Genomic DNA, 14,791 nt, shown 5'->3' with positions numbered 1-14,791 from the left:
AACTCTGGGGAGGGAGTCTGGGAGATAGGTGAGTTTAATGAAAGAAAATATTTCAGAAGAAGAAGAAAAAAAATATATAGGTTGTGAGATCAAAATCTGTGGTAAAGATTTTATCTTGATGTAAATGTTTTACTTAACGTTGATTTGGCACACTATCAAGAAAATAAAAATGGTTGCCGACCCCTGAGTTAGGCTATCAGTAAGGGCGAAAAGCGACCTCGCCCTAAAGGGTGAGGTCGCGCCATGTCTTAGCAATCTGTCCAAAGGGATTTGGTTCCCCTGGCATCACAGGGATCTCCATATATGGCAATAAAAGGGATTTGGTTCCCCTGACATCACAGTGATTATTATATTGGCATTCACAGATATGGGCTTAATATTGATGACATCAGGGATCTCCATATATGGGTATAAAAGGGATTTGGTTCCCCTGGCATCACTGGGATCTCCATATCTCCATATATGGGCATAAAAGGGATTTGGTTCCCCTGGCATCACAGTGATGTCAGAGCGTGACAACTTGTAGATCAGTTTATTTTGGCAAGCGAAAACCTCACTGATGGATCCACTGCACGAGAATAAGAAGTTAATTTATACAGTTCAACCTCACGAGCAAAGGCTAAAACAACTTGGAATGGATATTATATAACCCCTTTCTACTGAGGGGGTCCGTGGGGGACTTGGCCGGGGTCCTCCATGGGACTGCATTCATGTGATGTTGTCAATATTTATAAATTAATAGCGTGACGTATGGAGTTGGCATGAAAGTCCAATAGGCGAAACTGTGGCCACACTTGCAAAAACGTTGAGCGCCTAATAATACAGCTCTAAATACAAATACAAATTGATTTAGTCTATTATTTAAAAGAAAATCTTTTCAAAATTGTGGATGTCGATTAGTTGATTTATAAGAAGATTTTTTTTTTAATATAATTTCGGTTAATTGCCCTGCTCTGGGTGATAATATGGTTCCATGAGGTAGGGCTGTCACAATTATTACATAATCGTCTAATCGTGATTATTTGACATTATCGCAATTATTTTGTCATAATCGTCATAATCGTGAATGTTGAAAAATTTCCGAAATAGTGGAAATAGCAGATCTACAAGCTCACAACGCGTCGCATCGCGACGCGTTGTGAGCTTGTAGATCGGCTATTTCCACTATCAAAGTTATTTTTTAAGTAGTAAGTTGTCAAATATGTCAGTAATTTCTTTGTATATTTAGGTTATGTGTCATATCTACCATATGCAACTTCAAAGCCTAAAAGCCAAACAGAAATGTAATTATCAACGACAAAAACACAATTAAATCGTTAATCGCCAATTATTTGAGTGACAATTAATCGTCATGTGACAATTAAAATGTCATATCGTGACAGCCCTACCATGAGGTGTTCCTGATGCTGATGTGTCAGCAATATTCTGAAATGATTATAGAGTGGCTCTGCAGGAGGCTAGCCATCTATGAGAGGGTCTGTGTGTCTGTCTGTGTGTCTCTGAGTCCATCCTGCAAACTGCTGGGCTGATCAGCGCCAAACTTTGCATGTATGCTGCAATAGGCCACTAATCCTCCACTAATTTTCACGTATGTTTTATACTTGAAATATTTAACATTAATTTCATAATGGAAGTCAACGGGGCTCTGATAATGCTGAATCCTTGCCCAAATTTGGAGTCATACATCATACTATGTCAAAGATCAGTGGTTCCAAGCGGCTGCTGTTTGTCAAACTTGCAAACGCATCAACGTTGCTACCGATGAATAATGTCATAAATAATGGTAGCGCCCTCAAACCACAGGCAGACAGTGGCATCACGCCATAGAATACACACATCCACAGTCTCTTCAATGAACAATATATCCCATTGACAATGATTGCGTGGGAGTGGATTTGCAGAAGGATTTGCGATCACCATTCAATATTTCAACTGAGAATAGTAGGTGATATGAGGCAGTTAGTACATTGAATGTTAATGGACTATGTAAGTTGGACCGTGAAAGAATTGAAAGAAGCGTTTTCCTGCCAAGATGTGTTTCTCCTCTGAGGTTTTAATTATTTGAATTCAGAAAAACCCATTCTGTTTTTTGTTATACAATACAACCCTCAGTGTTGTTTCATCCATTTGTAACCGAAAGCGTACAAATCTGTATGGAGTTAAATTAGTACTGAAGATTTGACTGTGGACAAAGGCAAATCTACGTGATCTTGATCAATAGCTCTAACAGGGTTAAGGCACTGATAGGTCGTTATGTGTTTGGGCCCAAGCTAATGGGGTCAAACTACAAAGGGTCTTTGCTGTACGAAAAGGGGCCACACACGCACACACACTATAGACACTCTAACACTGCGCCATTAAAAGTTCATTATAAGAAAGTGGGTTATGCTGGAGCCGTAACAGACCTATTACTGGTTGTGGTGGCCTGACAATGGGGCACTGGAGCTTTGGCCTGGAGAGCCCTGCTGGTAATATGAAATAGGGTCATGCATCAGAATATAGCTAATCAATAGAATGCAGCTATTCTAGCACAGTCATTATGTGTACTACACACACACACATACATGCACGCACGCACGCACGCGCACACACACACACACACACGCACGCACACACACACACACACACACACACACACACACACACACACACACACACACACACACACACACACACCGTGACACACGCATGCACACGCACGCAGTCATGCATACTCGCACACACTCACACACACGTACGCGCACACACACGCACACACACACACAGGCACACATGAACGCATGAACGCATGAACGCATGCACACATACACTGCACATATACCGGTAGGGAACGACAGATGCATGCCCACGTACTCAGTGTGCTGTCTGTTAGTGGAAACAGCTCATTCTGCAAGCCTGACACCTTGTCCCAAAAGCCCCGAGACATTTTCTTTTAGACTGTCAAGGCTGGAAAATGTCATGCCGTTACAATTATCCACTATCTTATGAATGGCAGGCATTAAGTTTGAGAAAGAGAGAGAGAGGCGGGAGGGCAGGTCGACCTGTAGAAAATGTTTTATAGTTTCCAATCATTAAATAATGACTAACTACTGTCTGCACTTCTGGCACTGCTGGGGGAGTGTGGCACATGCAACTTCACCAGGGACGTGCAGAGAATGTTAGAGAGGCAGGGGCTGGAATTTCCGAAAGGGCCTTTTGGTGGAAGCACCGAAAATAGCAGACCTCCAAGCCACAACGCGTCACAACGCGTCAGCCAACATGTGTGAAACCACACTGAACTAAGCATAACCAAATCAATACTGGAGATTTGGCGTAATGGCATGGATTTCTACATAGAGAGGGCAATTCTTTCAACATAAGACGCTGCATTCAAGTTAAGGAGAGTTTGGACAAGGCAATTCTCTTGAATGCTGCCTTCAGGTATGGCATGGAAAGAGGGCATTTGCAATTTCTTTCACCATAGTAAAAACTGCATTTATGGTCTGGAAAGGGCCGATTTCACAGACAGATAAAAGGGCAGGGGCTCAAGCCCCCTTTGATGTCTGTGTGTGCACGTGCCTGAACTTCACTGTTCTACTTAGCTTATTACATTATCTGAAGTACATTAGGCTCCGCATATGCAGACACATTAGTCACTCTTACTCAAACCCCCCCCCCCCCCCACACACACACACACACACACACATACTGTTTACACACGCACACCCCGAGCTAAGAACGGGACTGTATTATATTTCATTGTTTCATCACAATCTATCTGCGGGTTCAGTCTCATTGTTTTAGTGAGCGATCTCCATTCATGTTGGTCTGATTCCATTCTTCTTGTTGTTCCCACTGCACAGGGCCCCTCTCTCTCTCTCTCTCTCTCTGCTCTCATCTGCCCCATTGTTCTGCTGCAGCCTGCAGTATTCCATCCCATTCTCATTCTGCTGGGCATCTCTCTGGCTTAGCGCATCCCTGCACTGCCTGTGTTTCGGGTGTGCACACGAGTAGCTGGAAAGAGATATAGAGCCCTATGCCATATGTATAAGCCGAGTGTGTTCGTGTGTGTGCATGGTGCCCGCGCGCGCGTGCGGTTTGAGTGTATATTTTACAAGGCAGACCAGGGTTTGCATGGATGTGTCACTGTATGGTTGATGGAAGACAGCAGTGCATGACCGAAGTGTGTTTGTGTGAGTGTGTGCGTGTGTGTGTGCAGTGGTGTAAAGTAACTAAGTACATTTACTTAAATACCGTACTTAAGTACAATTTTGAGGCATTTGTACTTAACTGAGTATTGCCAATTTCCAATACTTTTACTTCTACTCCACTACATCTCGGATCTAAATATTGTACTTTTACTCCACTACATATATTTGAAAACTTTAGTTACTACTTACTTTGCAGTTATACATTATAATGTTCAAAACATACATTAACCACTTTAGCCCTATTTTATACCTAGGCTATTTGAAAAAAGCCGATCTACAAGCTCACAAGTCACAACACGTCGCGATGCGATGCGTTGTGAGCTTGTCGATCAGCTATTTTGAAAAACATTTGGTACTTTTACTTTTGATACTTGAAGTACATTTTGATGCCAACACTTTTGTACTTTTACTCAAGTACATTTTGAATTCTGGACTTTTACTTGTAAGGGTGCCCTCACACCAAAGTACCTATGAGAGTGGAATCCGCGTTCCGCCAATGCATTTCAATGAGAGTGAAGCGGTTTCATGCCAGTAGAGGATCTGCAAAAAATGCTCCCTTCTCATTGAAATGCATTGGCGGAACGCGGATTCCACTCTCATAGGTATTTTGGTGTGAGGGCACCCTAACGCAGTACTTCTACATTGCAGTACTTTTACTCAAGTAAAAAAAATTGAGTACTTTTTTCCACCACTGTGTGTGTGCACGTGCGCCCACGTGTGTGTGTGTGTGTGTGCACATGCACGGGCCGATTAAACGTTCAACAGGACAGAGGAGCAGCCACCTCACCCATTCCGTTCGAGTGCGTTTCTCTGTCGCATCCCCAACTCCCAGTGGAATCTTCCACTCTGCTGCATGAGCTTTGTTCTGGCGGAGCTTAACATCGCCATCTATCTGTTCTACTCTCCAAGGATTGTGTTATCTGCATGTCACTGAAGATACCCGCACTATGGCTGAGACAAGAGCTTTTCCCCTGGCCATGCTACTGACCTCGGCTTAGAATAAATCAGGTTTTATTTGTGGATTGTGGCTTAATATAGGCTATTTAAAGCAAGACAAAGGAGATATTCTCTCTTTTTCTTTCGTTTTTCTTGCTGCGCTGTTTACCTGCAGAGTTGCAACCCATTGTTCGGTTTTCTTCAAAGAAATGCATAAGAATGTGAAAATATAAATAACATTTAAGTAATTGCTAGCAGTCTACGTGTAGAAGAGTATTTTGCTGTAGTTTTGATCAACCAAGCCTACTGGAGCGCACAGAGTCTTCCAAAAAATAAAGATCACGTCCAAAAGAAACAAACTAAACTTTCCCGCTCCAACTCTGCAGCACCATGTACTAATTAGCCAACATGTGGTTTTGCCAGCAGGCAAATTCCGGGCCCTGGGTACTTTAACTATTGAAAAATAGCAGATATACCACCTCACATTGTGTCACTGCAAGCTTGTAGATCTGCTATTTAAAAAAAAAGTCTTTAAATATTCCAGTTTTTTTTTTTAAACCTATGTTTCTAGGTCAGTGGTGCTCAAACTTTTTCATGTGAAGGACCCCCAAAATGATATGTATTTGTCCACGGAACTCCATCTCAAAATATTTAGTTCCAGGGACCCCCCAGAAGCAAAATTTCAGTTACAAATGTTCACTTTTATATTCCAAGATTTGCACACATTTTCAAGACTTTTCAAAAAGATCTACGTGCTCGTAGAGTTTGTATATCTGCTGTTTTTCAATAGCTAAAGTATAAAACAATTCCAGGCCCCTCCACCTCCTTGGGCCCTAGTAACTCAGTCCCACTCCTCCCTCCTTGTGACGCCCCTGGTTGGAAATAGAAAGACAGTAGTGAGATTCGGCCGCGGCGCTGCAGCAGCGGCAGTCGTTTTCATTCCCTAATTACATCTGGCACCCATCCACCACTCAGTCTGACTTCATTATGAGATGGAGAGGTATTCTCTCCTCCATGTCTTCTACTCAATTACTCCTCCAAGTTGCTTTTCTTCAATCAAACTAAACTACCCATGTTGTAATCTACAGGGGCTTTTATACAGGGACTGTGTGGACACATTATACCCCATTGTTCCATTCAATGGCCCGAGTCATTTAGGTAGGCTGTAGTTAATTCCACCTGCAAGGGGTCATTGTTCCGTGGCTATAACCAGGTGTTCAGCCATAACCACCCGAGCGTCCCTATTCAGAGAATGAATGTCCTAGTAAGCAAGCATTCAGCGACAATAGCGGATCTACAAGCTCACAGCGTTGCATTGTGAGTTTGTAGATCTGCTATTTACCGCAAAGAGATTTTGTGTGTTGGGGAAAAAGTAGGGAGGCCAAGAACCATGGGGGATATTAGGACAGAGGTCTTCAACAGGGGGTCCAGGACCCCCTGTTTCTACAGGGAGGTCCTCCAAATCTTTGAGTGATAGAAACTTTTTTCTCCTTTTTTATACTAACCACTTGAACCCTAGCGTCCATCCATATTCTGAGAACTTTAGCCAAAAATAGCCGAACTACAAGCTCACAACGCCTCGCAGTCAAAGAGCTTTGGTGTAGAGGGGAAAAAGCATACAGTACAATGTACAGAGTGAAAGGTCAAGTTTATTAATGGCGGTTCAAGTGTGTTGTTCTGCCATTGAGCTGTCAGCGGAGGTACGGTCACAGAGCAGACTCACTGTGTAAGAGCGCAGCCGACAGAGAGGGACAGAGGTGTGACATCTACTGTAAGGTCCACATAACTGTCTGCCACTCTCTTCAATTTCAACTCCATTGTATTCCTGATCAGATTACTTGAACAAACGCCATTGAAATGTTACACATCAACATGCACATCTCTCGAGTATGCTCACTAATGTATGCCTTTGCTTGTTTGTTGTTGAGAAACGGGCAACATGCAAGTCAATCCTCCTGACCTTACAATGGCAACCATAACAGATATAGGCTCAATACTTTTCCCTAAATCAGGGGTGCCCAAAAGGTAGATCTTGATCTACCAGTAGATCACCAAGGCTGTGCCCGTAGAACATGTGACATTCCCTTAAAAGAAATTATTAGAATTATAGAAGAAATATTTATAAACAAAAATCACAAAACACCTCTTTTTGACATCTGTCACTTGAATTAAGGTGACTTGATTGATTGACATCAAGAAGGGCCTGTCAGTCCCTTCGTGGCTTCTGAAGTAGGCAAACTCTCCAATGCAATGATTTTGTTTTCAAGAGTCAGTAGCATTAAAAAGAACCAGAACCTACAACTTCCATACAGAATGGGATGAAGACTTTTCCCCCCATCATTTCCCATTCAAAGTGCATTTGTCTTACAGTAACGCCAGTGCCGCTATTCCAAAGCTCCATCAGGTAAAACTTTTTTTGGGTGGTTAGATCATGTTGAGGTGGTCATTTTAAAAGTAGTGTGGGCACCCCTGCCCTAAATGAATAGGCCTAGTCTAAATGAACAATAAATAAATGTGTAGTCTGAGTTTCTTCTTATAAATGTATAAAGTCTACTGACAACTGTCATTTGAGAGAGAGAGAGAGAGAGGAGAGAGAGAGAGAGAGAGAGAGAGAGATAGAGAGAGAGAGAGAGAGAGAGAGAGAGAGCTTGAGGGAACAAGATAAAGTCAGAGAGATTGAAATGACATCAAGTGGGTTTTTGACTTTCAAGTGATCATTTTGACAAAACCTGAATGGGTTACACAACTCTTGCATGCTCTTATTTGTAAAAACAGGATTTCATGTCACTCGGCGAGAGAAAATGCTTCAGTACTGGAGTTTACCGTGACTGCAGGCTGAATGTTGTCAGTCCATTTTGTGTTGTTATTTTGTTAAATAAATAAATGCGTAAGCAAAACTGTAAATGTATTTAATCTACCGACAACTGCTGTCATCTAAAACAGCCTAATGTAACACGAGACGCTGATGCTGTTGTGTTCCACGTCACCTCCGATTCAACAATGGAACACGATGTGATATCACACAACGAGGGCAGCTTTGTTTGGTACTCTGCGAAAAAGCAAAGCTGGCACTCAAGTCGGATCTGATTTACACCACTGTTGTGGGATCTTTGTATAAAAGCGACTTATGTAGGATTGTTTTCAACAATGTTAAAAGACAAGTTGCGGCAATGATGCTCCCTCAAACTGATATAAGCCTACATCAAAACCCTTAACCACATTCAACTGGAGCTTCCCTAGGCCTATAGGGTGCCCCAGGGAAAAGCTCAATGCGTTGCGTTGTAAGCTTACAGACTAGACTTGTAGAGTCTGCAATCTTTGGCAAAGAGATTTGGTGTAGATGAAGGGAAAAAAAGAAGGGGGCCAAGTATTGGGCCCTGTGGTGCCCCTTTCAATGAAGTATATATGGTTAAGTCAGTGGTTTTCAACCTTTTTCATGTCAAGGTCCATTATTCATTAGACATTTGAGCCACGGACCACCATTTGATGAGATGTAGCCTCTCAGACCCAAAACGTAGAATATTTTCTGATCATTGGACAGGATTGTATCCACAATTCTATGCTATATTGAGGTGCCATAGGAGAGATAACAGCTCAATCAAAATAACAATTCTTCTACATTCTGTAATTGTGTAGACTGTGTAGTAATGCAGGTGTTTAACAATAATTTAACTCTTGAGAGCGTAAAATGAAACCAAGTGAACCTGTAAATTGGAGTGCACTGCTGCATACCCCAACATACAGCAGTGCTTAATAATGTCATGATACTTCAGAACGCCAACAAATTGTTTTTGAACACCTTGAGAGATTCATCAAATCTTGAGATTGATCTCCCTCTGAAGTGTCTACAAACAGTAGGGTGTTAACCTTTATCTCTAGTTACAAGGGCTGCCGCAGGCCTCTCCTCAGGGGCAATTTGATGATGCAAGCTATCCATGAATCAGATGGCTATTCAACCCACAAACTATGACTATCACAGCAAACATTCTGACCACAAGGCCACAGAGCTGATATTTCTATAGACCAAGATCTTTAGATCTTCAACGTTTTCAGGCCAAGGACCCCTTAGTTGAGAGAGAGATGAAGCAGGGACCCCCCCACAACCTTTTCATAGATTCCATATAGTTTAATTGTTTGACAGCACAATCATCAGTGTATTCTGGATTCATGTCAATTAGTGTATTCAGATATTTAACCACTTGAACCGTCAATACTGACCTGACCTTTCACTCTGTAATTAGTCGGCTCTTTTCCCCCTCTACACCAAAGTGCTTTGCCAAAAGCTTTCAGAATAAGGAGGACACTAGGGTTCAAGTGGTTAAAATAAAAAAGTTTCTATCACACAAAGATTTTGAGGACCCCCTGTAGTAACTCTGAGGACCCCCTCGGGGTCCCGGACCCCCTGTTGAAGACCCTTGCTTTAGACTCTAAAACTGCTAGATCAACAGAAGCAAGTCTGTAAACGGGAGCAAAGAGTAGTGCTGTTACTTGTCTGGAAAATATGACTGTTTGAAAACATTTCATAGAGGAGCATGCTTGTCCGATTTGTTAGTAACTCAGAACATGAAGGATGATTTCCAACAGCAGAACCTCCTAAATGTACTGGTGTAGTTCATCACCAGGTTCCAACAGCAAAGTGTACTAATTCAGTCAATCACCACTGCACCTCACCGTGAATACAGATTCTGCTGTAAAGTTCAGAAACCATAGATGTTCTGCATTGAATCACACACACGCACGCACGCATGCACACACGCACACACACACACACACACACACACGCACACGCACACGCACACGCACACGCACAGCTTAGTTTCACTCAGACACCCATGCCAGTTTTGAGATATTTGCCTCAAATAATGTGGAATGTCTTTGAGTCCGTCCTTGGAGAGCAACTGAAAAAGAAGAAGGAAACGTTCCTGGAAAGCAACTGTGTTCAAATTTACATGCTTCAACTGACCATCCAGGATCAGATCTGGGCCAGGTGCACCATCTCTCCCACCCTGTCCTCACTTTCATCCCCCTCCCCTCTCTGTCTCTCTGTCTCTCTCTCTCACACAAACACATGCACGCACGCACGCACGCAGGCACACTTCAGGAGCTCTGAATTCCGTAATAACTGCATCATAAAAAGAAGCACTTCAGTAATACGGTTTTGTTTTTGACTAAAAGGCCATTACATGAATGCAAGCTGGCCACAGAAAAAAAACATACACTTAGAAAGAAACTACAAATAAATTGGCAACACCAACAGCCTTCAAAGGAGAAATTGAGTTCTTTATCTGGGACAAATGCACACAATTATTTCTCTGTAAAAATGAGAAAGAAATTGCAACACCCCACAGACTTGCAGTTATTATCTCATTCTATTGGAAAATAATACCCCCCCCCCCCCCCCCCCCCCACCACCACCACCACCACCACTTTAGTTTAAACAACTATAATCATTAGCCATTACCTGTGTGTCCCCCACTCTGATGTGCTATCATTGTGGATTGTGGTCGTTATTTAAACGCAGGGAGGACACTGCAGAATCCTGACTGTAAAAATGGACCCTTGTAGATCCACTTATAACTCTGGATTTAGCTGTGGGCTATGACAATGGCATTAATTTAGGCTTACCACTTTGTCTCTCTCTCTCTCTCTCTCTTTCACTCTCTCTCTCTCTCTCTCTCTCTCTCTCTCTCTCTCTTTCTCTCTCTGTTTCTCTCTCCCTCTCTCTCTCTCTGTTTCTCTCTCCCTCTCTCTGCCTTCATCTCTCTCGTTCTCTGCGTTTCAGTCTCTCTGCCTTTAGTTTTTTCTTCTCTCTGCCTCTCTCTCTCTCTCTCTCTCTCTCTCTCTCTCTCTCTCTCTCTCTCTCTGTCCCCCAAGACGTTACACTCTGTTTATCTCACATATTACCTGTCCTTTTGACCAAAAAAGAAAAACAGCAACAAGCGAATAACACTCAAGGATATTACCTGTACATCCACCACCGTGGCGTTGGCCAAGCTCTCGTTGATGAAGACATGCACGAGGGCAGTGGTGCAGAGCGAGGGCACGCCACTGTCGTTGACCCGCACCACCAGGCGATGCAGCCCTCTGTGGCGCCTCTCCAGAGGCTCCGCCAAGGTGATCACCCCGTTGCTGTGGCCAATCTCAAACAGCCTGAAGGGGTTGCCCCCTACCAGGGCGTAGCGGAGGTCGGCGTTGGGCCCCGTGTCCGAGTCCGTGGCTGTAACAGTCCTGACAATGGTGCGGGCACTGCTGGCTGGCGGGAGGAGGGTGTAGGACTCGTTGGTGGGGGAGGTGACCGAGGGGGCGTTGTCGTTCTCGTCCGTCACAAAGAGGGACACGGTCGCGGTGGCCGTTTTGCGAGGCTCCCCTCCGTCCACGGCGCGGACGCGGAAGGTGTAGGACGAGAGCCTTTCTCTGTCAAACGAGGCCGCGGAGAAGATGGTGCCCGTGTTGTTCTCTATGGAAAACACCTCCTCTTGGTTTCTCTCGCCGTTCTCCCCCTCGCCCTTCTCTCCCCCTGCCGTCTTCTCCTCGTCTCCGTCCATCTCCACGAACAGACTCAACTCTGCGTTGTCTCCTTCGTCTGCGTCCGTCACGGTCACCATGCCGACCGGACTGTTGGCCAGGAGGTTCTCCTTGACGTAGAAGGTGAACACTTCCTGGACAAACTTTGGAGCGTTGTCGTTGCGGTCCGTCACCTGCACCACGACGGTGGCCGAGCCCTGCAAAGACGGGGTGCCCTTGTCTTTGGCGATGACCCGGAACTCATATCTCTCCCGCAGCTCACGGTCCAGAATGCCTGAAGCGCGGATATCTCCGTTATCCGTGTCTATGTAAAACGCCCCGTTAACGGATGGATCCAAAGAGTAGGCGATCTCTGCATTCTTGCCACTGTCTGCGTCTGTGGCGACCACAGTCACCACCCTTTCGCCAGGTGAGTTGTTCTCTGCGAAGTGGACCTCCACCATACTCTGGGCAAAGGTCGGAGCATGGTCGTTGATGTCCACGACTCGCACCATCAGCGAACTGTTACTGGACAGGCTGGGGCTTCCGGAATCTACTGCCACAATGGTAACGCTGTACTCTTTGGTGGCTTCATAGTCGAGCAGGGCAGAGGTGTGCAAGAAGTATTTTTTCTTGTTTCTGTGAAGACAGACAAGAAAACAGACTCATTGTTAGTTGCTTCCATATTTTGGTGAATTTTAAAGATTATTATGCATTTTAATCTGCATATTAAATAGATTCATCATAGTTGGTCATCTAGTTTGCTAACCCCCCCCCCCCCCCCCCCCCATCCCATCCCCCAGCCATTCATTCAGTCAGTCACATCTACTGTATTGAGAGTGGTTGAAATAATGGTGAATTCCAATATTACAGTAAGATACAAGCACACAGGCTCTTGATAGGTAGAAAGGGTGAAAGATAAAATATATGAGAATACATTTAATAATTATATTCATGATGTTGCGCGGTGCTGTGTGCTGCATTTTGGCAATACCTGTCAAAGGCTTCGTCCGCAGGCAGAGGCGGCAGAGCTGTTTCTCCAGCTGGCTTCAGTGTGAATGGGACGTCTCCCACCACTGTGCACGTGACAGCCCCATTCTCCCCCTGGTCTCGATCGGACACCTGAACCAGGGCCACTGGGGTGTCCACCAGGACATTTTCTGGCACCAGGGCCGCCCCGTCACGAACGGGTATCCGTCCGATTTTCCGGATCTCCACGACGGGGACGTTGTCGTTCTCGTCTCGGACAGCCAAGACGACGGTGGTTCGGTCGGTGCGCGGCGGCTGACCCCTGTCCCTGGCGGTTACCGTGAATCTCAACTGGGCCACTTCTTCCCGGTCAATCCGGTGGAGGACGCTCAGCCACCCAGAGGCCTCGTCCAACCTCAGCAGACGCCTGACGGACTCTGTGGCGGCCCCAAAGACGTACTCCACCTGTCCGTTGACGCCCACGTCGCGGTCTGACGCCCTCACCTGCAGCACAGGTGTTCCCGGTGGAGCATTTTCGGCCATCTCGGCCTCATACACGGCCCTCTCGAACCGCGGGCTGTTGTCGTTCACGTCAGTGATGGCAACGCGGAGCAGGGCTTGGGACGAGCGAGGTGGGTTCCCCCCATCTCTGACCCGCAGGACGAGCTCGTATGAGTCTCGCTGCTCGCGATCCAGTGGGCCCTTCACGATCAGTTGCGGTTGCTTCTCGCCGTCCGGGGTATCGGCAACTTGCAGCTCAAACACGCTGCTCCGTGCGCCTCCTCCTCCATTTTCACCTGTTCTACTCCTTCGGTCGGCCGCTACTGCCTCCACTCTGCCGCTTGGGCTGGCCCCCGCTGTGCGCCTGGCCGTTGAACTTGACCCAGCACCGCCGTCCTGAATCAGCTCGTACCTGTCAATCCCGTTACGTCCAAAGTCGCGGTCGGTTGCCGTGGGCAGAAGGTACAGGGTCCCTATCGGCCTGTTCTCCTCGACCGAGAGCTGGAGCACAGGGGAGGGGAAAGACGGGGTGTTGTCGTTGATGTCCGTTATGACCACGCGGCCCTCAAACAGGTCCACCCAGCTCTGGAGCGGCCCGATCACCGACACCTCAAAGTCCAGGAAGCACTCGTTCTCGTCAAATATCATCTGACATTGAGGGAGCTTCTCGCGGTCAATCCGCCGTGGCCCCGTGGTCAGCTCGCCCGTCACGTTGTCTATCTTGAAGAACTCCGAGCCGCTCTCCAGGGCGAAGGTGACGTCCCCGTTGCCGGTGCCTGCCGTGAGGCCCAGGTCGGCGGCCACGTTACCTATCTTGACGTCAGGTGGTCCCTCCTCCGCCACACGGTACCGGAGAGCTGAGTCGGCAGTCGGCAGCTGAGTCAGCAGCTGCAGTACCACGACCATGAGGCTGAGAGCCTCCGCCACAGCGGAGGAGTGCACTGCACCAAGCCTCCGCATGGCTCAGCCGTCCTCTCCCTCTCTCTCTCTCTCCCACTGTTGTCTCTGGGGGGCTTTTATTCTCTACAGCTGTATTTCTTTGCTCTCTTTTCGTTGTAGTATCATCCGTAAATCTCCGTTCCTTGTGAGCCTCACAGCGTGGTCTTCTTTCCCTCACCCCCCAGCTCTCTGCAGTCTCTCTCTCTCTCTCTCGCTCTCTCTCCGTGCCTTGCTTCTTCTGAGCACTGTTCGCTCACACTGTTGGATACTTTACTTCAGTGAATGGTTTGCTTCATTTATTCCCTCCTTTTCAATAACCGTTTCAAGTTGTGTGTTGTAATTCCCCCGTGGCATCATCACACTGTTCACAATACAAGGATGGATGGGATGAAGAAGGGGGAAAAAAATCCACCCTGCGGAGAAAGAAGAAAACTACTGTAATTCACCCGACTGTGATTAATCCACTTGACTCTCACTGTTTCTCGTTCCGGGGAATTATCCCCGTTGTCTCTCAGGGATCCTTATCAGTTTATAATGCCGTTTGTAATTGGCCTACTCCGATTACATTTGGGACACTGGCTTTTCTCGCGTTTTACACTTATAAACTGCAATGCAGCAGCACTAGCCTACACAAAAGAAGAAGAAAAAAAACTATCACACTCATATAGCCTAGTCTCCGGCTCCGAGCGCCAAGGAAATTAATTCACGTTCACAAAAAAAAAGGAATTAAGCCAGAATAAAAAGTCAAAAGT

General features: G+C 45.9%; 1 protein-coding gene across 1 annotated transcript in view; it reads right to left on the bottom strand.

Moving 5' to 3' along the window:
- The window catches only part of pcdh7a (protocadherin 7a), a gene marked incomplete at both ends in the record, with an annotated part of 76,418 nt that extends 62,358 nt beyond the window's left edge, over nt 1–14,060 (bottom strand). The window contains 2 exons of the mRNA XM_080722238.1: nt 11,090–12,269; nt 12,625–14,060. Coding sequence (XP_080578364.1) covers nt 11,090–12,269; nt 12,625–14,060 — 2,616 coding nt within the window. The remainder of the gene's footprint in view (nt 1–11,089; nt 12,270–12,624) is intronic.
- Between the last annotated feature and the right edge of the window lie 731 nt (nt 14,061–14,791).

Source organism: Nannobrachium achirus, assembly GCF_963921795.1.
Source record: "Nannobrachium achirus genome assembly, chromosome: 3".
Taxonomy (NCBI): domain Eukaryota; kingdom Metazoa; phylum Chordata; class Actinopteri; order Myctophiformes; family Myctophidae; genus Nannobrachium; species Nannobrachium achirus.
This window is presented reverse-complemented; position numbering and strand designations above follow the sequence as displayed.